General features: G+C 44.8%; 1 protein-coding gene across 4 annotated transcripts in view; it reads left to right on the forward strand.

Moving 5' to 3' along the window:
* LOC139276258 (rho GTPase-activating protein 6) overlaps positions 1–27,561 on the forward strand; it is a 686,192-nt gene that overhangs the window by 585,755 nt on the left and 72,876 nt on the right. For all 4 annotated transcript variants that reach the window (XM_070893980.1, XM_070893981.1, XM_070893982.1 and 1 more), the window contains exons 4-5: positions 23,351–23,607; positions 26,900–27,095. In XM_070893980.1, the coding sequence (XP_070750081.1) occupies positions 23,351–23,607; positions 26,900–27,095 (453 nt within the window). The remainder of the gene's footprint in view (positions 1–23,350; positions 23,608–26,899; positions 27,096–27,561) is intronic.

The following is a 27,561-nucleotide window of genomic DNA, read 5'->3' on the forward strand; positions in this document are numbered from 1 at the left end:
TGTCAAGGCCTTGGCGAGGGTGCAGATGAGATTTACCAGAATCGTACCAGGTATGAGGGACATTAGTTATTTGGAGAGACTGGAGAAGCTGGGATTGTTCTCCTTGAAGCGGAGAAGGTTAAGAGGAGATTTAGTAGAGGTACTCCGAATTCTGAGGGGTTGAGAGATATGTATTGCCCAGGACACTGGGGCAAACTCTCATGCTCTTTTTTGAATAGTGTCGTGGGATCTTTTACACCTACCTGAGAGGCGTTTCAATTGGTTTAATGTTTCATCTGAAAGCCGGCACCTGTGACATTGCAGCAAGTCCCTCAGTACTGCACTGAAGTGTCAGACTGGATTATGTACTCAAGTCGCTAGAGTGCCACACAAACCACCTGGCTCATACCAGAGTGCTACCACTGAGCCAAGGCTGGCACCTATGTGAGCTGCATAATCAATTTATATATTCCTGCGCAGGTTGTCATGTTCTAGTAATTCTATTCTTGTTATACTTCCTGTAATGTTAGTAGGCGATTCTCTCAAAAAGGTTTCTCGATCTTAATGTGAACACTGATTTTAAACCCCACAAATCTTGAAAAAAATACTATGAAATTCGTCATGCAGTTACAGGTCTCCCACCACTGGTGGTGCTGTGTAGCACCACCCTCTTTAATCTCCTTGAAACAGCTCCATGCCCCATCCTCTGTGCTTTCCTTTTGTGCTAAATCTCAATAAGTTTGTCAGTGTTGGTGTTAACTGTATTTAAATTGTACTTATTTTTAAGGTCTTAGTGTTGTGTATGGAGAAAGAGTCAGACTGAACACTGTGAGCTCAAAGTAAAGTGTGACCGTAGTCTTTTATTGCAGGTCTCCAGAGTGGCTCTCCAACCTGTGAAGCCTCCTTAAATACCTGTGCTCCCAAGGGATTATGAGATCCCTTGGGATTCCAGGGGATGAGCCCTCTGGTGGCTGTACAGAGTAAATACAAGTTTACATATATAACACTGAGCATTGTAGGACCTGGCTCATCTAACCCTCAGCCCATCCAACCCTGCCCTAGCCTCCAGTGCCTTGCCTTCTCTACTGGTTCTTGTGTCAAGGGCCTCCAGCCTCCTTGTAGCCTCTGAGGCATCAGGTGCTCACTGTCTCTCTGCCACACATCCAGGGCTTAGAGTCCTGTTCAGATCTCCAATGAGGAGGCCCCATGCTGGTAATGTAATTTAAAAACAAAATATCCATGAGAAAATCAACAGAGTTGGCAGGCCGCCTTTATACATTGCTGTGGTTAATGTTCTTGGCAGAGCTATTACAGGGCTGCATTCTGTAATTCACATTAATTTCTTTTCTGTGCAAGTGTCTTGTGATCCCTCCCCACAAAAAAAACCTAAAAGCAGACAGATGTTGCAAGTCTTCACTCTTTTGATTTTAGCGGGGCACAAGATGGAACAGTTTGTGTGTGTGTATATGACTCAATTACATTGTACGATGTTTCCTCCTCATCCTCTCCCCAGCCCCTCTCTGGCCAGTCTTACCATACTTGTTGCAACAGAATGGTTAATTCCTCCAGGCTCTGGCCGCATGTGATTCTCCTTCTCTTTCTCCACCCCACCCGCTTTCCCCTCCCCCAGCCAAGCTTCTCTTCTGGCCTCTTGATGTGCTCCGCCTTCCCCACAGTATTCTAACCGCTATTTTCCTCTGGTGCCTGATCTCTAACCTTTCCCCTCGCCCTACACTTTTCTACCTCCCCACCTCCGGTCTCTCCTGGCCTTCGGTGTCACAGACCTCCTTCCTGCTCTACCCAAACATAGCACTTGATCTTGATTTCCCCGTGTGCAGTGCGACAGGGGACTGACTGAGAGAACAAAAATGATATTTGACTACCAACTTGAAACAAAAGGTGGGAATTTTTCTTGATTGCAGAACTTTTCCAGAGACAAAATATGCTGCGAGGCGCGTCTGGGGAAGGAATGAGTTAACTACTTTCTCTTGTTCCATAGTTTCAATCCTTATCAATTGCGCTCACGTTTTCATGTATTGAGCATGTTGCACTGTGGAGGGTATGCCTGATGAGCAACATGATGAGATAACTATTCCTACAATTGAGTCTGTCTGATGCTCACTAGTGAAGAGGTACACATGGTTTATGGCAAATCTCTTTTGTATAAATGCTGATTGGCACCCCATCCACTAGCTTAAACATCCACTCCCTCCACCACCGGCATACTGTAACTGCAGTGTGTACTATCGACAAGATGCACTGCAGCAACTCGCCAAGCCGCCTTCGACGGCACCTCCCAAACCCGTGACCTCTACCGCCTAGAAGGACAAGGACAGCAGGTGCATGGGAACACCATCACCTTTAAGCTCCCCTATGAGTAACACACCATCCTGACTTGGAAATATATCGCCACTCCTTCATGATCGATGGGTCAAAATCCTGGAACTCCCTCCTTAACAGCACTGTGGGAGTACCTGCACCACAAGAACTGCAGCAGTTCAAGGAGGCGGCGCACCACCACCTTCTCCAGGAAATTAGGGATGGGCAATAAATGCTGGCCTTGCCAGCGACACCTGTATTAGGGGGGAAAAAAATAATGTGAATTACCATGAACAAGAAATTTTACTTTTCTTTATCAATTGGTGAAAATGAAAAGGCATTGGGTTCACTCTGCGTTTAGAAACCCTTTTCTCACTTGTTTAATAATGTACATGTCACAGGAAACATGTTATGTCACTTTCAAGTAATGGTTCCATATCTTATAGATATCTTATAGAAACATAGAAAATAGGTGCAGGAGTAGGCCATCGGCCCTTCGAGCCTGCACCGCCATTCAATAAGATCATGGCTGATCACTCGTTCAGTACCCCTTTCCTGCTTTCTCTCCATACCCCTTGATCCCCTTAACCATAAGGGTCATATCTAACTCCCTCTTGAATATATCCAATGAACTGGCATCAACAACTCCCTGCGGCAGGGAATTTCACAGGTTAACAACTCTGAGTGAAGAAGTTTCTCCTCATCTCAGTCCTAAATGGCCTACCCCTTATCCTAAGACTATGTCCATGGTTCTGGACTTCCCCAACATCGGGAACATTCTTCCCGCATCTAACCGGTCCAGTCCCGTCAGAATCTTATACGTTTCTATGAGATCCCCTCTCATCCTTCTAAACTCCAGTGAATAAAGGCCCAGTTGATCCAGTCTCTCCTCATATGATAGTCCAGCCATCCCTGCAATGAGTCTGGTGAACCTTCGCTGCCCTTCCTCAGATTAGGAGACCAAAACTAAACACAATATTCCAGGTGAGCCCTCACTAAGGCCCTGTACAACTGCAGTAAGACCTCCCTGCTGCGATACTCAAATCCCCTAGCTATGAAGGCCAACATGCCATTTGCCGCCTTCACCGCCTGCTGTACCTGCATGCCAACTTTCAATGACTGATGTACCATGACACCCAGATCTCGTTGCACCTCCCCTTTTCCTAATCTGCCGCCATTCAGATAATATTCTGCCTACGTGTTTTTGCCCCCAAAATGGATAACCTCACATTTATCAAATTATACTTCATCTGCCATGCATTTGCCCACTCACCTAACCTGCAGCCTCTTAGCGTCCTCCTCACAGCTCTCACCGCCACCCAGTTTAGTGTCATCTGCAAACTTGGAGATATTGCATTCAATTCCTTCATCTAAATCGTTAATGTACATTGTAAAGAGCTGGGGTCCCAGCACTGAGCCCTGCGGCACTCCACTAGTCACTGTCTGCCATTCTGAAAAGACCCGTTTATCCCAACTCTCTGCTTCCTGTCTGCCAACCAGTTCTCTATCCACGTCAGTACATTACCCCCAATACCATGCGCTTTGCTTTTGAACACCAATCTCTTGTGCGGGACCTTGTCAAAAGCCTTTTGAAAGTCCAAATACACCACATCCACTGATTCTCCCTTGTCCACTCTGCTAGTTACATCCTCAAAAAATTCCAGAAGATTCGTCAAGCATGATTTCCCTTTCATAAATCCATGCTGACTTAGTCCAAATCGTGTCACTGCTTTCCAAATGCGCTGTTATTTCATCCTTAATGATTGATTCCAACATTTTCCCCACTACTGATGTCAGGCTAACCAGTCTATAATTACCTGTTTTTTTTTTCTCTCCCTCCTTTTTTTAAAAAATGGTGTTACATTAGCTATCCACCAGTCCATTGGAACTGATCCAGAGTCAATAGACTGTTGGAAAATGATCACCAATGCATCCACTATTTCTAGGGCCACTTCCTTAAGTATTCTGGGATGCAGACTATCAGGCCCCGGAGATTTATCGGCCTTCAATCCCTAACACAATTTCCCGTCTAATAAAGATATCCTTCAGTTCCTCCTTGTCACTAGACCCACTGTCCCCCAGTACATTCGGAAGGTTATTTGTGTCTTCCCTCGTGAAGATAGAACCAAAGTATTTGTTCAATTGGTCTGCCATTTCTTTGTTCCCCATTATAAATTCACCTGAATCCGACTGCAAGGGACCTACATTTGTCTTCACTAATCTTTTTCTCTTCACATATTTATAGAAGCTTTGCAGTCAGTTTTTATGTTCCCTGCAAGCTTCCTCTCATACTCTATTTTCCCCCTCCTAATTAAACCCTTAGTCTTCCTCTGTTGAATTCTAAATTTCTCCCAGTCCTCTGGTTTTCTGTTTTTTCTAGCCAATTTATATGCCTCTTCCTTGGTTTTAACACTATCCTTAATTTTCCTTGTTAGCCACGGTTGAGCCACCTTCCCTGTTTTATTTTTACTCCAGACAGGGATGTACAATTGCTGAAGTTCATCCATGTGATCTTTAAATGCTTGCCATTGTTTATCCACCATCAACTCTTTAAGTATCATTTGCCAATCTATTCTAGCCAATTCACGCCTCATACCGTCAAAGTTACCTTTCCTTAAGTTCAGGACCCTAGTTTCCGAATTAAATGTGTCACTCTCCATCTTAATAAAGAATTCTGCCATATTATGGTCACTCTTCCCCAAGGGTCCTCGCACAACAAAATTGCTAATTAGTCCTTTCACATTACACATCACCCAGTCTAGGATGGCCAGTTGTCTTGTTGGTTCCTCGACATATTGGTTTAGAAAACCATCCCTTATACACTCCAGGAAATCCTCCTCCACCGCATTGCTACCAGTTTGGTTAGCCCAATCAATATGCAGATTAAAGTCGCCCATGATAACTGCTGTACCTTTATTGCACACATCCCTTATTTCTTGTTTGATGCTGTCCCCAACCTCACTACTACTGTTCGGTGGTCTGTACACAACTCCCACTAGCGTTTTCTGCCCTTTGGTATTCCGCAGCTCCACCCATACCGATTCCACATCATCCAGGCTAATGTCCCTCCTAACTATTGCATTAATTTCCTCTTTAACCAGCAATGCCACCCCGCCTCCTTTTCCTCTCTGCCTATCCTTTCTAAATGTTGAATACCCCTGGATGTTGAGTTCCCAGCCTTGGTCATCCTGGAACCATGTCTCCCTAATGCCAATTACATCATATCCGTTAACTGCTGTCTGCGCAGTTAATTCGTCCACCTTATTCTGAATACTCCTCGCATTGAGGCACAGAGCCTTCAGGCTTGGCTATTTAACACACTTTGCCTCTTTAGAATTTTGCTGGAATGTGGCCCTTTTTGTTTTTTGCCTTGGGTTTCTCTGCCCTCCACTTTTACTATTCTCCTTTCTATCTTTTGCTTCTGCCTCCATTTTATTTCCCTCTGTCTCCCTGAATAGGTTCCCATCTCCCTGCCAGCAGCACTAGCAAACACTCCCCACAGGACATTGGTTCCGGTCCTGCCCAGGTGCAGACCGTCCAGTTTGTACTGGTCCCACCTCCCCCAGAACTGGTTCCAATGTCCCAGGAATTTGAATCCCACACTTTTGCACCACTCCTCAAGCCACATATTCATCTGAGCTATCTTGCGATTCCTATTCTGACTAGCACGTGGCACTGGTAGCAATGCTGAAATGACTACTTTTGAGGTCCTACTTTTTAATTTAGCTCCTAGCTCCCTAAATTCATCTTGTAGGACCTTATCCAGTTTTTTACCTATATCGTTAGTACCTATATGCACCACGACAACTGGCTGTTCACCCTCCCTTTTCAGAATGTCCTGCACCCGCTCCGAGACATCCTTGATCCTTGCACCAGGGAGTCTCGTTTGCGGCCGCAGAAACGCCTGTCTATTCCCCTTACAATCAAATCCCCGATCACTATAGCTCTCCCACTCTTCTTCCTGCCCTCCTGTGCAGCAGAGCCCCCCACAGTGCCATGAACTTGGCTGCTACTGTTCTCCCCCGATGAGTCATCCCCCTCAACAGTACCCAAAGCGGTGTATCTGTTTTGCAGGGGGATGACCGCAGGGGACCCCTGCACTACTTTCCTTGCACTACTCTTCCTGTTGGCCACCCATTTACTATCTGGCTGTGTACCCTTTACCTGCGGTAAGACCAACTCGCTAAACGTGCTATTCACGTCATTCTCAGCATCGTGGATGCTCCAGAGTTCATCCACCCGCAGCTCCAGCGCTGCAATGCGGTCCATCAGGAGCTGCAGGCGGATGCACTTCCCGCACACGTAGTCGTCAGGAACACCGGAAGCGTCCCTGACTTCCCACATAGTACAGGAGGAGCATAACACGTGTCTGAGCTCTCCTGCCATGACTTAACTCCTAGATAAACTTAATTTGACAACAACAATGATAAATGTTACTTACTGATAAAGAAAAGAAAAAGAAAAACTAATTACCAATCACTTACCCCCTTGAAATTCATGAAATTAACTTCAAAATCGTAGGTCTTCTCTCTTGCTCAGCCCTTTAATAATGTTTGTAGCTCAGGTCAATTATTTGGGGCTGTTTTGAAATGGACCATTTCTGTTGTGGTTGTTGTACAAGTGGAAATGTGAATTTGTGCCCACTGACATTCCTCCACACATACGCTATCTTCTGCAACTCGTTAAGCTTAAATTGACTCAAAGTTGCAGATCCTCAGATGAGTGAATGTTTCCGTATGTTGGAGGCACTGATATGAATGGTGTTGGCTCATCCCTTGCGTGTGACCTTAGTTAAAGAACCAACAATTTTTCCATTAATAACTATATAGAGATCTTCTAGATGACCTATTAATAGACTAGTGTGAAACGCTGCACTTTAACATTAGAAAAACAAACCTACCTCTTGGGAATAGTGATCATTATCGTCAAACAGTAATTAATCCTTTGCTGAAAACCAGCTCTGCTCTGGGTAGAACTCAGTTTTTAACAAGACTCTTATATACAGCTTTCCTTCACATTGGAGCTGAATGCATGCGGTGTTAAGGCATTTTTACACCATTCCACAGAAAGTAAATTGTTGAACATGCTTGATTTTAAATCATTTTATTTTTCATGAAAAGGCGCTTTGTAAAATTCACTTTAATTTGGAGTGGATTCTTGCATTTCAGCAGCGATGTAATTGGGATTATGGAGACATGGCTCCAGGGTAACCAATACTGGAAACTCAACATCCAGGGGTATTCAATATTCAGGAAGGATAGACAGAAAGGAAAAGGAGGTGGGGTAGCATTGCTGGTTAACGAAGAGATTAAAGCAATAGTAAGAAAGGAAATTAGCTTGGTTGATGTGGAATCTATATGGATGGAGCTGCAGAATACCAAAGGGCAGAAAACGCTAGTGGGAGTTGTGCACAGACCGTCAAACAGTAGTAGTGAGGTTGGGGATGGCATCAAACAGGAAATTAGGGATGCGTGCAATAAGGGTACAGCAGTTATCATGGGTGACGTTAATCTACATATAGATTGGGATAACCAAACTGGTAGCAATACGGTGGAGGAGGATTTCCTGGAGTGTATAAGGGATGGTTTTCTAGGCCAATATGTCGAGGAACCAACTGGAGAGCTGGCCATCCTGGACTGGGTGTTGTGTAATGAGAGAGGATTACTTAGCAATCTTGTTGTGCGAGGCCCCTTTGGGAAGAGTGACCATAATATAGTAGAATTCTTCATTAAGATGGAGAGTGACACAGTTAATTCAGAGACTGGGGTCCAGAACTTAAAGGTAACTTCGATGGTATGAGATGTGAATTGGCTAGGATAGACTTGCGAATGATACTTAAAGAATTGACGATGAATAGGCAATGGTAGACATTTAAAGATCACATGGATGAACTATGACAATTGTACATCCCTGTCTGGAGTAAAAATAAAATGGGAAAGGTGGCTCAACCATGGCTAACAAGGGAAATTAAGGATAGTGTTAAATCCAAGGAAGAGGCATATAAATTGGTCAGAAAAAGCAGCAAACTTGAGGACTGGGAGAAATTTAGAATTCGGCAGAAGAGGACAAAGGGTTTAATTAGGAGGAGGGCAATAGAATATGAGAGTAAGCTTGCAGGGAACATAAAAACTGACTGCAAAAGTTTCTATAGATATGTGAAAAGAAAAAGATTAGTGAAGACAAATGTAGGTCCCTTGCAGTCAGAATCAGGTGAATTTATAATGGGGAACAAAGAAATGGCAGACCAATTGAACAAATACTTTGATTCTGTCTTCACAAAGGAAGACACAAATAACCTTCCGGAAATACTAGGGAACGAAGGGTGTAGCGAAAAGGAGGAACTGAAGGAAATCCTTATTAGTCAGGAAATTGTGTTAGGGAAGTTGATGGGATTGAAGGCCGATAAATCCCCAGGGCCTGATAGTCTGCATCCCAGAGTACTTAAGGAAGTGGCCCTAGAAATGGTCATTTTCCAACATTCTATAGACTCTGGATCAGTTGGAGAGTAGCTAATGTAACCCCACTTTTTAAATAAGAAGGGAGAGAGAAAACAGGGAATTATGGACTGGTTAGCCTGACATCAGTAGTGGGGAAAACGTTGGAATCCATTATTAAAGATGTAATAGCTGCTGCGCATTTGGGAAGCAGTGACAGGATTGGTTCAAGTCAGCATGGATTTATGAAAGGGAAATCATGCTTGACAAATCTTCTGGAATTTTTTGAGGATGTAACTAGTAGAGTGGACAAGGGAGAACCAGTGGACTTTCAAAAGGCTTTTGACAAGGTCCGACACAAGAGATTAGTGTGCAAAATTATAAGCACATGGTATTGGGGGTAATGTATTGACGTGGATAGAGAACTGGTTGGCAGACAGGAAGCAGAGAGTCAGGATAAACGGGTCCTTTTCAGAATGGCAGGCAGTGACTAGTGGGGTACCACAAGGTTCAGTGCTGGGACCCCAGCTATTTACAATATACATTAACGATTTAGACAAAGGAATTGAATATAATATCTCCCAGTTTGCAGATGACACTAAGCTGGGTGGCAGTGTGAGCTGTGAGGAGGATGCTAAGAGGCTGCAGGGTGACTTGGACAGGTTATGTGAGTGGGCAAATGCATGGCAGATGCAGTATAATGTATAATGAGGTTATTCACTTTGGTGGCAAAAACAGGAAGGCAGAATATTATCTGAATGGCGACAGATTAGGAAAAGGGGAGGTGTAACGAGACCAGAGTGTCGTGGTACATCAGTCATTGAAAGTTGGCATGCAGGTACAGCAGGCGGTGAAGAAGGCAAATGGCATGTTGGCCTTCATAGCGAGAGGATTTGAGTATAGGAGCAGGGAGGTTTTACAGCCGTTGTACAGGGCCTTGGTGAGGCCATGCCTTGAATATTGTGTTCAGTTTTGGTCTCCTAATCTGAGGAAGGATATTCTTGCTATTGAGAGAATGCAGCGAAGGTTCACCAGACTGATTCCCGGGATGGCAAGACTGACATATGAAGAAAGACTGGATCGACTAGGCTTATATTCACTGGAATTTAGAAGAATGAGAGGGGATCTCATAGAAACATATAAAATTCTGACGCTATTGGACAGGTTAGATGCTGGAAGAATGTTCCCGATGTTTGGGAAGTCCAGAACCAGGGGTCACAGTCTAAGGATAAGGGGTAAGCCATTTAGGACCCAGATGAGGAGAAACTTCTTCACTCGGAGAATTGTGAACCTTGGAATTCTCTACCACAGAAAGTTGTTGAGGCCAGTTCGTTAGATATATTCAAAAGGGAGTTGGATGTGGCCCTTACGGCTAAAGGGATCAAGGGGTATGGAGAGAAAGCAGGAAAGGGGTACTGAGGGAATGATCAGCCATGATCATATTGAATGGTGCTGCAGGCTCGAAGGGCTGAAAGGCCTACTCCTGCACCTATTTTCTATGTTTCTATGACCTCACACCCATTGAAATATCTTGTTCGTACACAAGACCCTGCTAATAAACAATATTACACTCTTGGTTCTCGCTGCTAATGATGCCTGCTTAATAAGCGTAAAGATGAAAATGGGACAAATTGAATGAATTGATTTTTTTTTTATAACAAAATGTATAAGCATTGCTTTGAACAGCTTAAAGTGGAATCTCCATATCAATCCCTTTTGCTGAAGATCCTGTGGTCAAATCTTTGGTACGGGGACGTGAATTGTGAAAGCTTTTTTATGGGAGGATGTGGAGAAACGTGAAAGACCTAATTCATATCAGCATTTATAGCCATTTGGTTTTGTATTTGCCAACGTGATAAGTGATGACAAAGCGTATTTGCGTTTCACTCTGGTCTGCAGGCAGCCCGAAATGGTTTTGTTGCTTCCTTTCGGAAAGAGTCACATGTATGTTACCAACTTGTTTAAATTTACCACATACTTCAGCCCTCGACTCAACCTCAAACTTCCTCTGCTCGATGGTTTCGTTTAATAGAAAATGGGAAATTTTGTCATAGTTTCACAAGGATTAGATAACTCCAAAACTATGAAGTAATTTCCAACTCTGAGTTCACGTGTCCTTGTTTCGCTTTTCCTTTTCCTCAAGCACATTATTTCCCTTATTGTATATCAAGGCAGCACACTGTGCCAGTCGTTGTTTCGTATGAAGACCCTCCAGTTTGTCTGCAAAAGTTCTTAAACTATAGAAAGAAACTTGAAAGACTTGCATGGAATTTAACAGCTGTAAAGGGTTGCTGTCTTGGTGGAGTGTTTAGGCAGGTTGTGAGGATGTTGATAAACTGAGAAAAAAATAATCCAGCTGGATTTTATTGAAAAAAAGTTAGAAGTCACAATTAAATATGTCACATTGGCATTCCTGCATTTATAAGTCGTGCAGCCATATTTAAAGTGCATAAAACATGTATGAAAGTAGCACGACAGTTTTTATAGCAAAGTAAACTCATTGTACTTGCTAGTTCAGGAATTCTATGAGTAATTAATTTATTCTTTGTGTCGTCTTAAATTCTACTTTTCTTTGTTCAAGAAACTATTTGAGGGTTTAGATCCAAGAATCTGTCATATTTGCATCGTATTGAGTCTGCATTTGCACCTCATTTAGTTTTGAGGCAAATTGTTTTATTTATTGCGCAGCGAATCACAAAGCAGGAGTCTTGAGTCTCAGCAGTTTACCCAATTGCTGACTGGTATTGAGGTGACCAATGCTCCCAAAAAGATGCATAGATTGCAAGTAACATGCAAAATGCAGATATGTTAAAATAAAAATCTTCATTTATAGTCATCTGATGCTGTCAATGATAACTATGCTGTTGTAATTAAAATAATTTTAAAATATTGTCCATAGGGAGGAAATGATCACACTATTAGTGCTAAATCATGCAAGGCCATTCCCTTCCCCATCACTCATCACTGATGACTTTATTGGCATGAATTCAGACTACAATGGTTTCAAAAGTTTTTTGTTTACATGCCTTAAGTTTGGTGCCCTTTACAAATCATTGTCTCCGTATATTCCTGTTTAGTAAACTGTTTTTTCATAGGGAAGGGGAGCGTTTTGGGAAGACCCCTGTATCAATTTTATCACTACTATATGGGTGACATGAAGGCATGTTCTGATGCCGTTTACAGTACTGTATTGTGCGATTATAGACCAATGAAGCAAGCTGTGCCAAATAATTTTCAAAAGGGTGTTGCCTTTTTTAATCAGAGAGATGTAAAAAAAAAAAGGAGTTGCTGTCTCTGTCGCTGTTGGCCATGTATGAATTTATACAGGACACAACAAGTCAAGACTCCATGGAAGGAACCCGTGGCACAAAATTTGAAGGCAATAGTGACTTCACTCAGTGTTTAGTGCATTTTAGGTGGTTGATTGTCACTGCAGATCTTGCAGCAAACCTCAGTCACAAAATCCCTCTCGTGTTTAAGCTTCATCACTGGCAGATTCTCTGTCTACCCAGGTTAATGTGTGGTAGGTCTACTCCCTGAAGTAGTTTGATCTGCAGCTCCTGCGCCTCCTGTGCACTCTGCATTCCCTGGTTGGCTACTCCTCCGACCCCTGCTGCTGTAACAAGTGATGTGTAGTAGTAAAACCTGGTATTGCTCAATTCTGCCAGAATGCTGCACTCTTGCTTGTAATCCTACTCTTCCTTTGTACAGTGAGCACCAGTTCTAACCTGGGGTTCCATGCTCCTTTTTTCTTTTATATTCTCTTTCCACCTCCGTTCCCCTCTTCTGCGCCCCCCCCCCCCGGCCATGCTGTAAATCTACACTGGTTTCTCATGATTGACTTTTAACAAGAAGAAAGATGTTTCACAAAAAAATTGGTCGGCGCAATCCTCAAGTAGTGATGAGAATAAGTGAACAATCCATTAGTGCTATCTACTGGGATTGCACCACAGTTAACCTTTTCTACTTTTTTTGCTATAAGAGGAAATATAGCAGAAGTAAATATTCTTAATCTGTACCAAGAACGTTATAAATTGAGGAATGGCTATAATGAAACAAAGACTTGCATTTATATAGCGCCTTTCATGACCACAGGACGTTCCAATGCATTTTACAGCCAATGAAGTACTTTTGAAGTGTAGTCACTGCTGTGGTGTAGGAAACATGGCATGTGTTCAGCAAGGATCCACAAACAGCAATGTGTCAATAATCAGATCATCTGTTTTTAATTATTGAGGGAAAAATATTGGCCAGGGCATTGGGGAGAAATTCCATGCTGTTCTTCAAAGTAGTGCCATGGGATGTTTTGCATCCACTAGAGAGAGCAGACAGACCCTTGGTTTACCGTCTCATCTGAAAGACGGCACCTCTAACAGAGAAGCGCCCCCTCAGTATTGCACTGGAGTGTCAGCCTGGATTATGTTCTCCTGTCTCTGAAATGCGACTTAAACCCACAACATTCTGACTCAGATGAGAGTGCAACCCCTATCTGATGTTGATAAATGGTGGTGATAATTCTGCACTAGTGGATGTTATATCTGATAAACTCTCAAGTTGGTGTGATGTTTGGCCAGTTCTGGGCACCACACTTTAGGAAGGATGTTAAGGCTTGGAAATCATGCAGTTGAGTTTTGTTAAAATTGTACCAGGGATATGGGAACTTCAGTTATGTGGAGAGACTGAGAAACTGGGGTTGTTCTCTTTAGAGCAGAGAAGGTTAAGGGGAGATTTAATAGAGGTGTTCAATATTATGAAGCATTTTGATGGAGTAAATAAGGAGAAACTGTTTTCAGTGGCAGAACGGTCAGTAACCAAAGGATACAGATTTAAGGAACTGGCAAAAGAACAAGAAGCGAAATGAGGAGAAATGTTTTTAGGCAGTTATAATCTGGACTGCATTGTTGGAAAAAGTGGTGGAAGCAGATTCGATAATAACTTTCAAAAGAGAATTGGATATATACTTGAAAAGGAGAAATTTCCAAGGTTTGGGGAGAGCAGACGTGTGAGACTAATTGGATAGCTCTTTCAAAGAGCAGGCATGATGGGCTGAATGGCTTCCTTCTCTGCTGGTTCTCTTTGGCTATGACATTTAATGTAAGAGGATGCCCTCTAGCGTGTAGTTATACACTGCATGTACAATATATCACTGGAAAGTGATGTTTTATCAGAAACTGGGCAAGGAGAACGTGAGGTAGACATTGTAATGCTGGAACAGGCAGACCTAATTTAATTACTCCAGTGAGCTGCAGAAGCCTACTGCAAGTCCCCAGGCAGCTCACAGGCATAGCGGAGATAAATATCAGGCCGCTGCTACAAAGGAAGGTCCTGTGGAAGGCGATTGAGAAGGAGTCGGGCAGGGGCTCTAAGGTGTGCTGTGGTCCTGGGAGGAGCACTCCTGCTCCTCGTGGCTCCACATTCAGGTGAGTAAATTTACCTTTTTAGTGGCGGCCTCTGGCAGACTCTTAAAGGACCACTGGTTAGGCTGCATGTGGACTTGGTCATCACGAGTGGAACAGGCCTGATGCCTTCTCCACTCTGGGCAGCCCAATTTCTGGAACATTGACATATGCAAGGGGCTTAATACCTGTTTTGGTTGGCCTAACCACGAGGAAGGCAATGTGAAACCACACCAGCTACTCTTTCCTCCATAAGTGGTTCTTGTGTGAGGCTTGATGTAGGCCTTTCCCTCGGGCTTAACGTAATGGACAGAAATAAGACGTCTCTCTCTGTGACAGTGGGATTTCAGACCAAGATGAGTTGGCTGTATCCATTCTTCCTGTGTGCAAAGCTATAACTGGTGACTGAGTATACGAGTGTAATTAAAATGGAGTAGGGGAATGTACTTATTACATTGCTGGATGAGTGATCCAGAGGCCTGGACTAATCTAAAAACTTGAGCTCAAATCCCACCATGGAAGTTTGAGAATTTGAATTCAGATTTTTTTTAAATCTGGAAGTAAAAAGTGACCATGATGCTGTTGGATTGTCGTAATGTCCTTTTAAGGAAGGAAATCTGCCGCCCTTACCTGGTCTGGCCTACATTTGACTCCAGTCACACGCCAATGCGATTGACTCTTAACTGCTTTCTGAAATGACCTAGCAAGCAAATCAGTTGCACCAAACCACTACAACAGGTTGCTAGGCCTCAAGAAGATGTCCCACCATGGCCCCCTCAGGCTGACGAGGGATGGACAATAAATGCCGGCCATGCCAGAGACACCCAGAGCCCGAGAATTAATTTTTTTTTTTTTAAAAGCTTTTCCCCCGGTGGGGAACATTGCAAAATAGCACATGGAGGCAAATTGGGATAACTTGCATCTGATCTTGGTGCCGCTTTTATCCTTGTTACCACCCGGGCAGAAATGTAGCTCAGCCTGCTGGAGTTAATCATTAAGATCTGTCATAAATATGGAAACAAATCTCAGCAGCAAGTGGTGACCAGGCACGTGAAGCTCATTTAAAACCTAGCTCTGACCTGATGAATTGTGAAGCACAGTCTGACCCTTTCAGTGCGATTTAATAAACAGCATTGTACAAGGATTAGAATATATCTTGCCAACAGTGGAGTTTTCTAGAACTCTTTTTCGAAAATAAATCCGTCCAATCCAAAGTGAATGCACTGGTATGTGAAATGCGAAAATTGTGAGGTGCATTTGTACAGGAGTGCATTGGAGTAGTCCAGTCTAGAGGTAAGCAAGGCATGGATGAGGGTTTCAGCAGTGGATGAGCTGAGGCAAGGGCAGAGACTGGGGATATTACGGAGGTGGAAATAGGCGGTCTTATTGATTGCTCGGATATGTGTTCGGAAGCTCACCTCGGGGTCAGATTTAACACCAAGGTTGTGAACAGTCTGGTTCGGCCTCAGACAGTTGCCGGGGAGAGGGATGGAAACGGTGATCAGGAAACAGAGTTTGCAGCGGGGACAGAGAACCGTGGCATCAGAATTCGCAAAGTTTAGTTGGAGGAAATTTTTGCTCATCCAGTACTGGATGTTGGACAAGCAGTGAGACATTAGAGACAATGGTGGGGTCAAGAAAGGTGGTGGTGAGGTGGAGCTGGGTATCGTCAGTGTACATGTGGAAACTGATGCTCTGTTTTCGGATGATGTCGTTGAGGGGCAGCACGTTGATGAGAAATAGGAGCGGGCCTAGGATAGATCCTTGTAGGACACCAGAGGTTACGGAGTGGGAAGAGAAGCCATTGTCGGTGATTATCCCTGGCTCCGACTGGATAGATGGGAATGGACCAGGTGAGTGCAGTCCCAGCCAGCTGGGTAATGGTGGAGAGGCATTGGAGCAGAATTGTGTGGTCAACTGTGTCAAAGGCTGCAGACAGGTCGAGAAGGATGAGCAGTGATCATTTACCTTTGTCACAGGCGACTAGGATGTCATTGGTGCCTTTGGGAAGAGCCATTTTAGTACTGTGGCAGGGACGGAAATCTGATTTGTAGGGATTCAAACAGGGAATTCCGGGATAGGCGGGTCCGGATTTGGGATGCGACAACATTTTCAAGGACTTTGGAGAGGAAAGGGAGGTTGAAGATGGGACGTTAGTTTGCAAAGACGGAGGGGATTGAGGGTTGGGTTTTTATATGTGTATAAGGCACCCCATGTATAGGATAACTACTCTCCGGTGGAGCTGTCCCAGTATTTTGAGATTCTTTTCACCTGTCAAAAAGGTGACCTTGAGCCTAATATCTAGGAATAAGAATATAATGAGCAAAATCTCTGAATTTACAGATGATGCTTAAGCAAGATGCAGCACAAATGATGAGTAACATTGCAGCCCAATTTAGAAGCATTTGAGTTGTTTACCTATCGGGGCCAGTAGGTGATAAATGCAGTTCAATGTGGACAAATGTAAAATAATTAGTATGGGATCAGAAAACTCTCAGGGGAAGAAATGTGCATGGTTTGCAACTTCCGGGGAGGGGGTGCTAACGGATTGCAAACGAATTCTCGCCGGAGGGAGGGGAGGGGAAGGTGGGGCTGCTACTGGCTCCCGTGAAATTGCGTGGGAGTTAGCGGAGGTGCAAAATCGGTAGCGGCCCGGGCCTGTTGCAGCTCTGGTGATGACGTCCATCCGTTTTTGTCTCGCGGCGGAAATTGGGCAGATCCCCGTGAGACTGCTGCAGGCGATGTCAGCGCTAGCCTTTCGGGTCACAAGCCGCACTCTGCTCGCGGGGCAAAATTTAAAGGGGAGGTGCGCGGTGCCATTTTGTCCTCTCTCTCTCTGGCCTTGTTATTTTTTTGGGGGGGGGGGTCTGTGCCGCGACGGTGCGGCCCAGCACTCCGCTTCTGTGCCGGGCTGCAACCATGGCACTCCACACCACATCCCCGGTGGCCTAGTGGAGGCCCCTCGCCCCACTGCAGAGCTCAGTGTACCCTCCCCTTTAATGAAAGGGGAGGGCCCTGTGCTCACACCAGCACTACACGGAGAGGCCGTGGAGCGCTGCAACATTTGCACGCTTACTGTCCCAGTCTTGCCCCCGAGAGGATGTGGAGCATCTGACATTGCGCTCCACTTCCTCTCGGGGACGGTAACCCAAATGTAGGTCGTGGGGCGGGGCTTCTGCGCTGGGTACAGGAAGTCCCGCCTCACCAAGGTTACCGCCCCCAAACAGGGTGATGGGCAATTTTGCCTCCTTGGTTTCCGGATTTTTATCACCATCTCTCATGATAACAAGCCATTTTCCCCTAAAAGTAAGGTCTAAAGTGATTGGGGGCTGGATTTTCGGGTCTTTTGCGCTCCGGGTTTTGCCCTGGAGCGGCGAGAAATGGGGTGATGAGGTCTTCTGCGCCCCGTCGCGATCCTCCGGTCCAGTTTTGTGGCGGTGCTTCTGCGTCGGGTGTGCCACGCCTCTCGTTGCGACACCGGCAGTAGTTTGGAACTGCACCAGACCCGTACGCCGCAAAGCACACCCCGCGGTGACCGCCAGAGAAAACACAGCGGTCCAGCCCTGCCGGCGGTGGTGAGATGGATAAAGTGCAAAAAAAAGGCAAGTTCCAGCTTTTATTCTTTCATTTTTTTTGTAGCGATTTCTGTTGTGGTGGTGTGGACAATGTTTTTGGAATGTTCCTGTGGTTTTTGTTGGGGGGGGTGGGGGGGAGGGGGAGTGGGGCAGGCGGTTTCCACTCCCAAGGCCTCTCACGGATTGCTCCCAGCCCTGGACTTTAGTTGGCAAGGTTCCTATTTTTGCGCTGTGAAAGGTGTACAATGCCTCCCTTTGAGCCCATGGCGCAGAACCCAGATGGCAAAAATTTCTCTACACGGTGCAAATGTTACTTGAGCACATAATCCAGGCTGACACTTCAGTGCAGTGCTGAGGAAGTGCTACACTGTCAGAGGTAAGGTTTTTCAGATAAGACATTAAACCGAGGCCCCGTCTGCCCTCTCAAGTGGATCTAAAGGATCACACAGCACTATTTCTAAGAAGAGCAGGGGAGTTGTCCAGCTGCCCTGGCCAACGTTTAACCCTCAAACAACATACCAAAAACAGATTACCTGATCATTATTTCATTGTTTGTGAGACCTTGCTGTGCGCAAATTGACTGTTGCGATTCCAACATTACGTCAGTGGCTACACATCAAAAAGTACTTCTTTATTGGCTGTAAAATGCTTTGGGACGTCCTGAGGCTGTGAAAGGCGCTATATAAATGCAAGTTCCTTCTTAATTAAAATATCCTCTTCAGACAACAATGGATTTTAATATGTTTAGGATAAATTTTATGCTCCTATAGATGCTATCAAAATTCCATTTGCGAGACAGTACCTCTGACAGTGCAGCAATCCCTCAGCCTGGATTATGTGCTCAAGTCCCTCGAGTGGCACTTGAACCCAAAACCCCTCTGAGTGAAGCTGGCTCAAGGGGCTGTATGGCCTACTCCTACTCCTATTTCTTATGTTCTTATAAGCATTTTTCTAATGATATTAGCATCTGTCTAGCCAACTTCAAAGACGTTTTTTGGCAATGTGTTTTAAATTCCAGTTTGATGAATGTTTGTTTTATTTAGCTGGTGTTTTTAACCACAATGTATGTACCTTTGTCAAATGACAAATGAGTTGCCATTATTGTTTTTTAGACTATTGTTTCACAGTAGAGGAAGTGGACTATGATTGCTCTACAATTCATTGAAAATTCATGGCCCCGCCCACAATTTTTTTTAAAAAGGTGGCGAAGGATCAAGGAAATTTGAGCAAAAATGTTCTTGGGTCATCTCACTGGTTCTGCCCAACAGCCTTAGGCCTAGTCCCAGGGTACAGGTGTGTGTTGGTAATTCCCCCCAGTCCCAGGTGTGTGTGTTGGTAATTCCCTCAGTCCCCGGTGTGTGTTGGTATTTCCCCCAGTCCCAGGGTACAGGTGTGTGTTGGTAATTCCCCCCAGTCCCAGGTGTGTGTGTTGGTAATTCCCCCCAGTCCCAGGTGTGTGTGTTGGAATTTCCCCCCAGTCCCAGGTGTGTGTTGGTATTTCCCTCAGTCCCCGGTGTGTGTTGGTATTTCCCTCAGTCCCAGGTGTGTGTTGGTATTTCCCTCAGTCCCAGGTGTGTGTTGGTATTTCCCTCAGTCCCCGGTGTGTGTTGGTATTTCCCCCAGTCCCAGGTGTGTGTTGGTATTTCCCCCAGTCCCAGGTGTGTGTTGGTATTTCCCTCAGTCCCAGATGTGTGTTGGTATTTCCCTCAGTCCCAGGTGTGTGTTGGTATTTCCCTCAGTCCCAGGTGTGTGTTGGTATTTCCCTCAGTCCCAGGTGTGTGTTGGTATTTCCCTCAGTCCCCGGTGTGTGTTGGTATTTCCCCCAGTCCCAGGGTACAGGTGTGTGTTGGTGTTTCCCCCAGTCCCAGGGTACAGGTGTGTGTTGGTATTTCCCTCAGTCCCAGGGTACAGGTGTGTATTGGTAGTTCCCCCAGTCCCAGGGTACAGGTGTGTGTTGGTATTTCCCCCAGTCCCAGGTGTGTGTTGGTATTTCCCTCAGTCCCAGGTGTGTGTTGGTATTTCCCCCAGTCCCAGGTGTGTGTTGGTATTTCCCTCAGTCCCAGGTGTGTGTTGGTATTTCCCTCAGTCCCAGGTGTGTGTTGGTATTTCCCTCAGTCCCAGGTGTGTGTTGGTATTTCCCTCAGTCCCAGGTGTGTGTTGGTATTTCCCTCAGTCCCAGGTGTGTGTTGGTATTTCCCTCAGTCCCAGGTGTGTGTTGGTATTTCCCTCAGTCCCAGGGTACAGGTGTGTGTTGGTGTTTCCCCCAGTCCCAGGGTACAGGTGTGTGTTGGTATTTCCCTCAGTCCCAGGGTACAGGTATGTGTTGGTGTTTCCCCCAGTCCCAGGATACAGGTGTGTGTTGGTATTTCCTTCAGTCCCAGGTGTGTGTTGGTAATTCCCTCAGTCCCAGGTGTGTGTTGGTATTTCCCTCAGTCCCAGGTGTGTGTTGGTATTTCCCTCAGTCCCAGGTGTGTGTTGGTATTTCCCCCAGTCCCAGGGTACAGGTGTGTGTTGGTGTTTCCCCCAGTCCCAGGGTACAGGTGTGTGTTGGTATTTCCCTCAGTCCCAGGTGTGTGTTGGTATTTTCCCCAGTCATAGGGTACAGGTGTGTGTTGGTATTTCCCTCAGTCCCAGGTGTGTGTTGGTATTTCCCTCAGTCCCAGGTGTGTGTTGGTATTTCCCTCAGTCCCAGGTGTGTGTTGGTATTTCCCTCAGTCCCAGGTGTGTGTTGGTATTTCCCTCAGTCCCAGGTGTGTGTTGGTATTTCCCTCAGTCCCAGGTGTGTGTTGGTATTTCCCTCAGTCCCAGGTGTGTGTTGGTATTTCCCCCAGTACCAGGTGTGTGTTGGTATTTCCCTCAGTCCCAGGTGTGTGTTGGTATTTCCCTCAGTCCCAGGTGTGTGTTGGTAATTCCCTCAGTCCCAGGTGTGTGTTGGTATTTCCCCCAGACTCAGGGTACAGGTGTGTGTTGGTATTTCCACCCAGTCCCAGGTATGTGTTGGTATTTCCCCCCCAGTCCCAGGTGTGTGTTGGTATTTCCCCCCCCAGTCCCAGGTGTGTGTTGGTATTTCCCCCCCAGTCCCAGGTGTGTGTTGGTATTTCCCCCCAGTCCCAGGGTACAGGTGTGTGTTGGTATTCCCCCCCAGTCCCAGGGTACAGGTGTGTGTTGGTATTCCCCCCCCAGTCCCAGGTGTGTGTTGGTATTTCCCCCCAGTCCCAGGTGTGTGTTGGTATTTCCCCCCAGTCCCAGGGTACAGGTGTGTGTTGGTATTTCCCCCCAGTCCCCGGTGTGTGTTGGTATTTCCCCCCAGTCCCAGGGTACAGGTGTGTGTTGTTATTCCCCCCAGTCCCAGGTGTGTGTTGGTATTCCCCCCCAGTCCCAGGGTAGAGGTGTGTGTTGGTATTCCCCCCCCAGTCCCAGGTGTGTGTTGGTATTTCCCCCCAGTCCCAGGTGTGTGTTGGTATTTCCCCCCAGTCCCAGGGTACAGGTGTGTGTTGGTATTCCCCCCAGTCCCAGGTGTGTGTTGGTATTTCCCCCCAGTCTCAGGGTACAGGTGTGTGTTGGTATTTCCCCCCAGTCCCAGGTGTGTGTTGGTATTTCCCCCCAGTCCCAGGGTACAGGTGTGTGTTGGTATTTCCCCCCCAGTCCCAGGTGTGCGTTGGTATTTCCCCCCCAGTCCCAGGTGTGCGTTGGTATTTCCCCCCCAGTCCCAGGTGTGCGTTGGTATTTTCCCCCCCAGTCCCAGATGCAGTTTTCCCAAGTTATTTCTCTCTAGCCTTTTGGGGGTAAAATTCAATTCATTTCGACTTGAATGGAAGGAAAATTCTAGTGGGGTGTACAACGGGGGTCTGATCCACTACCACAACTTTTGCGCCCTGGCAATGTTGAATTTTACCCCCATTTTTTCAATGGTGTGTCAGCAAATCAAGACATTAACAGTGATGTAACAGCCAAATCACAAAAGCAATGGGAATGTAAAGATATGTATAGGCTAGCCATATTAGTTGTTTGTAAAAAAAAAAACAGGAAATCTGCAAGGAATTGTCCCCACGGTTATATAATTGGAAGAATATTAAATTCCACTGGGGCAGAACCATCAACCGCAAAGAACTATGCACTGTACCTTACACATTCTGTACAATACACAGTACACTTCAGAGACTTGAGTGCAAAGTCCAGGCTGACATTCCAGTGCAATACTGAGAGAGTGCTACACTATCGGAGGTGCCGTCTTTCAGATGAGACGTTAAACGGAGGCCCCATCTGCCCTCTCTTAAACGTAAAAGATCCCATGGCACTATTTTGAAGAAGAGCAGGGTCAATATTTATCCCACAACCCACATTGCTAAAATAGATTATCTGGTCATTATTGCTGTTTGTGGAACTTTGCTGTGTGCAAATTGGCTGCCATCCACGAGAGAGTAGGGGGCCCTTGGTTCAACATCTCATCTGAAAGACAGCACCTCCAATAGTGCTGCCGTGTTTCCCTACATTACAACACTTCAAAAGTACTTAATTGGCTGTGAAGCGCTTTGCGACATTGTGAGATTGTGAAAGTTGCTATATTATTTTTTCTTCTTGCTGTACTGCGCATATTCCCAGGTTGTTACAGTTGCACACCATTTTCCATCCATAATTGTTAAGTCATTGCAGAAGGACAGCTGTGCTCCTTAAACAATAACTATGGTTGTCCAGTATGGCAGCCTCTGCATTAAGAGATCTGGAGAAATGTAAGGGGGTTTTGTTTATACCATAAACCATCAATAATCAACACTACATCTTTATACTAGCCAATAGGGTGGTTGCGGAAGGGTTTTATGGGCTCCCACAACCCATACAATGAGGCGGGCCACCCACACCCACCGGATCCCGCTGGATGCCAACCCAGAATTCAGAGCCAGAGCTGACTTCTCCACTTGCCAAGACTGTCTGGTGTGGGGTTCAAACCCTGTACCTTCTGACTCAGTTGGGAATATTACACTAAGTCAAAGGCTTGCTCTTTATATAGAAGTAGAATCTCACTGACTTTTATCTACTTGTACAGTAGCAGGAACCTAATTATAACATTATTAATTGTTCTAATTAACAACTGCCTTGTAATCGAAACGAGATTTGCGAGCCTTACACACGGGTCTGCTTCACTGGTTCCAAATATGGACTGCAAGAGGTGAAATTGTGATTTGAATTGCAAGGTCCTTTCTTCCATATTCATTAAAACACACGGAACAAAGAGATTGATATGAGTCACCTAATCCAATCAGTCCAACTTCTGTCCTAGGTACTATGGCCTAGAAATTCATCTCGGGTGGTATCCGACCAGCTGCCCGTTCGCGGCAGTGCCTGATATTCAGTCTATTACAACACTGTCTACATTTCAGAAGTACTTCATTGGCTGTAAAGGGCTTTGAGACGTTCAGTGGCTGTGAAAGGCACTATATAAATGCAAGTCTTTCTTTCAATTGCTGTGAATGGAACTGAATATCAGGCATTGCCTATAACGGGCGGCCGAACCAATACCGCCCGCTTTATGCCACCGCCCAAGATGAATTTCTAGACCCATGTGATTTTCCTTAAATTGTTTAATAAAGTAATTGATGTGACCTTTTTAATTTAAAAAAAACTCATTGCTTTCATTTTATATTAACAGAATTCGCACCACATGCCTTTGCTATGCCATTGTCCCAAGTGATTGTCAATGATCGAGCCCATAAACAAAAGCAGGATGCTCTGAAAGAAGAGCAGAAGGACAATTCAGATCTGGTGGCATCAATCTTGCCATTTGGAACCAGGAGACCGAACAAAGAACTCTCAAGCAGCAATTCATCTCTCAGCTCAACCTCAGAAACTCTAAATGAACCAGTATCACCAAATACTCCTGAAGCTGCCCCGCGTGTGAGAAGACGGGTAATATATATCAAGCTTATTAAACGCGTATTCAAAGTTTGTCCTATATATAGTTATAAAAAATCTTCCACTTCTGTCTGAGATATTTATATGTTAATATTTCTTTGACATTGATACAGCAAAGATTAAAACTTTGCAATGCAATGAAGGCACTTCCACAATGTGGTTGTGCTCCGGAGAGTATTCAGTGCAGAACATAGTTTACGATCAAATGTCGACCTGCACAAGCCACAAAAGTGGAGAAAGATGGTAAAGTAATCAGCAGTCATTTATAAATCAGCAAAGTCAATTGATTCAGAGATGCCGCACTACCAAGGGGCTGGCATCATTTCGTCCCTGAGTTTGATTTCAGAGTGCCTTGTGAAAAAATGTTTTTAAAAAGCAAATTGCGACTTGCAACAGAAACAAAATGTGGTCTATTAACCCACAGCGATATATGTGAACACACAAGGCAGCTTGTTCCAGCGATTCTGCTGACGGCTGCCACTGTCACAGAGCTGGCAACGTTTTAACAAAATATATATAATACAAAGCCTCTCTCTTTAAATGCAATGTTTTTTTTTAAAGTTATATTTATTCTTCACTGGTAAGGCCGACATTTATTGCCAAACCCTAGTTATCCTGAGAAAGTGTTGGTGGGCTGCCTTCTTTAACCACTGCATTTGATATAACAGAGTAGCTTGCTAGGCCACTTTAGAAGGCAATTAAGAGTCAACCATGTTGGAGTGGAACTGAAGTCACATTTAGGGCAGATTGGGTAAGGATGGCAGGTGTTCCTTCCTGAAGGACAGTAGTGAACCATTTGGGTTTTTATGACGCTCCATAATTTTCACTTTTACTGATACCAGCTTTTTATTTCCAGATTTAAAAAAAAAAATCAAATTCTCAAACTGCCATGGTGGGATTTGATCTCTCGTTCTACAGATTGAGTTCAGGCTTCTAGATCACTAGTCCACTAACATAACCACTGCACTACCACACACTATTCCAAATGCATTGTCAAGTACTTGCCAACAGAATTGATGAGGGTTGGCATTGCAGCTCTTTGTGCTCACCTGGAGCATTTATTTATCTGAATTGCCAAGGTCTGTGGCGAGTTCAGCCACTGGGCTCTCGGGGGGGGGGGGGGGGCAGATTGGAACTGGTAAATTAGCACCAACTCATCTTGCTGACAACAGTAAAGCAGTGGAGATCAATGGAGAAAAATAAGATGCTGATAGCTCCTGCTCTCCCCTTGCCTGTAAAAATTCTCATCAGTAATCAAGAACACAGTTAATGGGAGTACAAATACTCGAGATTCCTCATGCAGGCCCTACCATTTATACATTCCATGCTTATTGTGGGCAACTGTCTATACCAGCGCTTTCCTGTGACACTTTTCATCGCCATAGAAATTAATTATAAAGGCCCTGGTTACTACCTATGAAGCGTGCCAATTATTCGTACAATTCTTTAATGACAGCTCGTCCCTTTCATCAAACACTAAACCGGGGCAAAGAAACCTTTTTGAGCAGTTTACTACTAGATCGGAGCAAAACCCAAAACTGGAATTAAAAGGTTTATGAAAAACACTTCATGCTGAAATTGACACAGCAAAATGATGCTGGCAGGTGGATTAAAAATGCTCTGACACCCTCACTGATCCCATCCTCCAGCAACAGACAGAAAAGAAAGAAATACTTGCATTTATATAAGCACCTTTCATGACCTCCGGGTGTCTCCAATGAAGCACTTTTGAAGTGTAGTCACTGCTGTAATGCAGGAAACCCAGCAGCCAATTTGCGCACAGCAAGCTTCCACAAACAGCAATGTGATGACGATCAGATAATCATCAGTTTAGGAAATAAACTAGTTCATAGGGATAGAGTATGACTGACTGGAGGAACACATTACTATACTTTTAATTACATTTGCTTTTGCTGTGTAACCTTTTAATGAACTCCCAGTCCTCTGAATGGTGTCTGGGGCTAATGTTGGTTTTACTGTCCAACGCTTATAGCAGACAAATCGTGTTCGCACAAACACAGCGGCTTAAATCAATAGGGACTGTTGTAGAAGAGATATGGGCTGTGAGTAGTTTAGAGTGTGATATGTAAGCTGTTTGGATTTATACAGACAGATTAAATCAATTTAATATTCACAAAGCTGAAATTGAGAAACTACTACATTTTACGCAGAGGCACCGAAATAGAGATGAATAATTGAATTTTTTTTTATTTATTTTTTTTAAAAATAAATTCGTAGCCAATCGTTTCCAATTCTTTGTCAAATCACAAATGCCAGAGGTCACCTTGTACCTGTCAAGGATCACTCTGCGCCAATGCTCTTAGCCAAAAGGCCTAGAGCCACTGCACCGTTCCTGGAAGTACTGCAATACCAGGTTCGTGCCATGGAGGTGGATGGGTCAGGTCCCCCACACACCTGCTTTCTCTCAGCTGGTAAGATGAGCAAATGGGAGTCAGGAGATAGTGACGGTTTCTGATGACTGTGCTGCTGCATGTGACAGTCAAGTGAGACTGGTGCAAAGCATCTGTAGAATTTCAGTAACCTGGATGAGCAATGAAGAAAGTGATGCCGACCTAGAAATTCGAACAAGCTCATTTTTGGACGCAAGGGGGACACAATATCCCTGCCCCTGAATGGTGAGGCCCGCAGTGATGGCTGCCTCAGTCTTACAATGGGGCCTCTTATTTGCATATTCAAAGGGCCTAACACCTGCCTGTGGGCACTGCACACCAATCTTTTGGCCTTTACCAATATGATGACAGGCCCACTTGCGGCTTGTAATGAGCATGCACTTCCTACCTGCTATATTTGAGGCTTAAATAGCTGTTTAATGTCTGAAAAACAGGCTGTGCAGTTGAATTTCTAGGCCACAGTGTTCAGCAAACTCCTCGGGGGACTGGAAATCAGAGCTAAGATTCCAATCTAGGGTTGAAGTCCATGTCTGAACCCCTTCACTGCTTGACACATATATATTGTGCGTGCGTGCGCATGTGCCTGCACAAATGCCTCCTTAGCATGATATTGTCTGTGACTATGATCTCCAATGTATATCTTGCAGGCAGGATCATTTATCTACAAGACAGGAAGCTTATAAACTAATAACTGCACGCACACCCTTGGCACACAATTTTCTTTACCAAATTTCAACAATCTCCAGACTTTACTACATTGACAAATGTCTTAGTTGAGAGGTTAAAAATTACTGGGGTTTGAAATATTACACTCTGTCCTTCTAGATCATTTCACTCCTTGACTTGACTTCTTTACGGTTTATGTGTTTCTACAGGGTGGAATGTCTGTGGATTCCATTACCGACCTGGATGACGATCAATCTCGATTATTGGAAGCTTTGCAACTTTCACTCCCCACAGAAGTGCCGAACAAGAAAGAAAAGCAGAGAGACAAAAAGCTAAGCCTAAATCCTATTTATCGCCAGGTTCCTAGACTAGTGGACAGCTGCTGCCAGCATCTGGAGAAGTATGGTAAGTATTGGTCTCGAGTCCATTCCTAATGTTCTGTGTCAGTTCAGAGGAGTAAAAGATATATAGAATTTTGTGTAATTGGAGGCAAACTTAAAATAACTTACAAGACAATTAAAAAATCCTTTTTAGCAAATTCATTGGGAAACTACAAGAAGAAATCAATAATTAAATGGCAGAGATCATCAATCATCATAGGCAGTCCCTCGAAGCGAGGATGACTTGCTTCCACAACAAAAAGGGATGAGTTCACAGATGTTTCAATGAAGGACCTAATATTCCAGATCCTGAACTACATCATGAAGGGTGGAAGATGCCTGTGCCTGGATTTTTTTTAACGTGTGGTGACTGTTGCACACCAGCCACCACACGGGCTTGACAGAGCTAGGTCTTGGTCCAGTGGCAAGGGTTATCCAAGACTAACTGGAGACCAACTCTGCTGCACAGACTGAGCGCACACGCATATTGC

Source organism: Pristiophorus japonicus, chromosome 11, assembly GCF_044704955.1.
Source record: "Pristiophorus japonicus isolate sPriJap1 chromosome 11, sPriJap1.hap1, whole genome shotgun sequence".
NCBI lineage: Eukaryota > Metazoa > Chordata > Chondrichthyes > Pristiophoridae > Pristiophorus > Pristiophorus japonicus.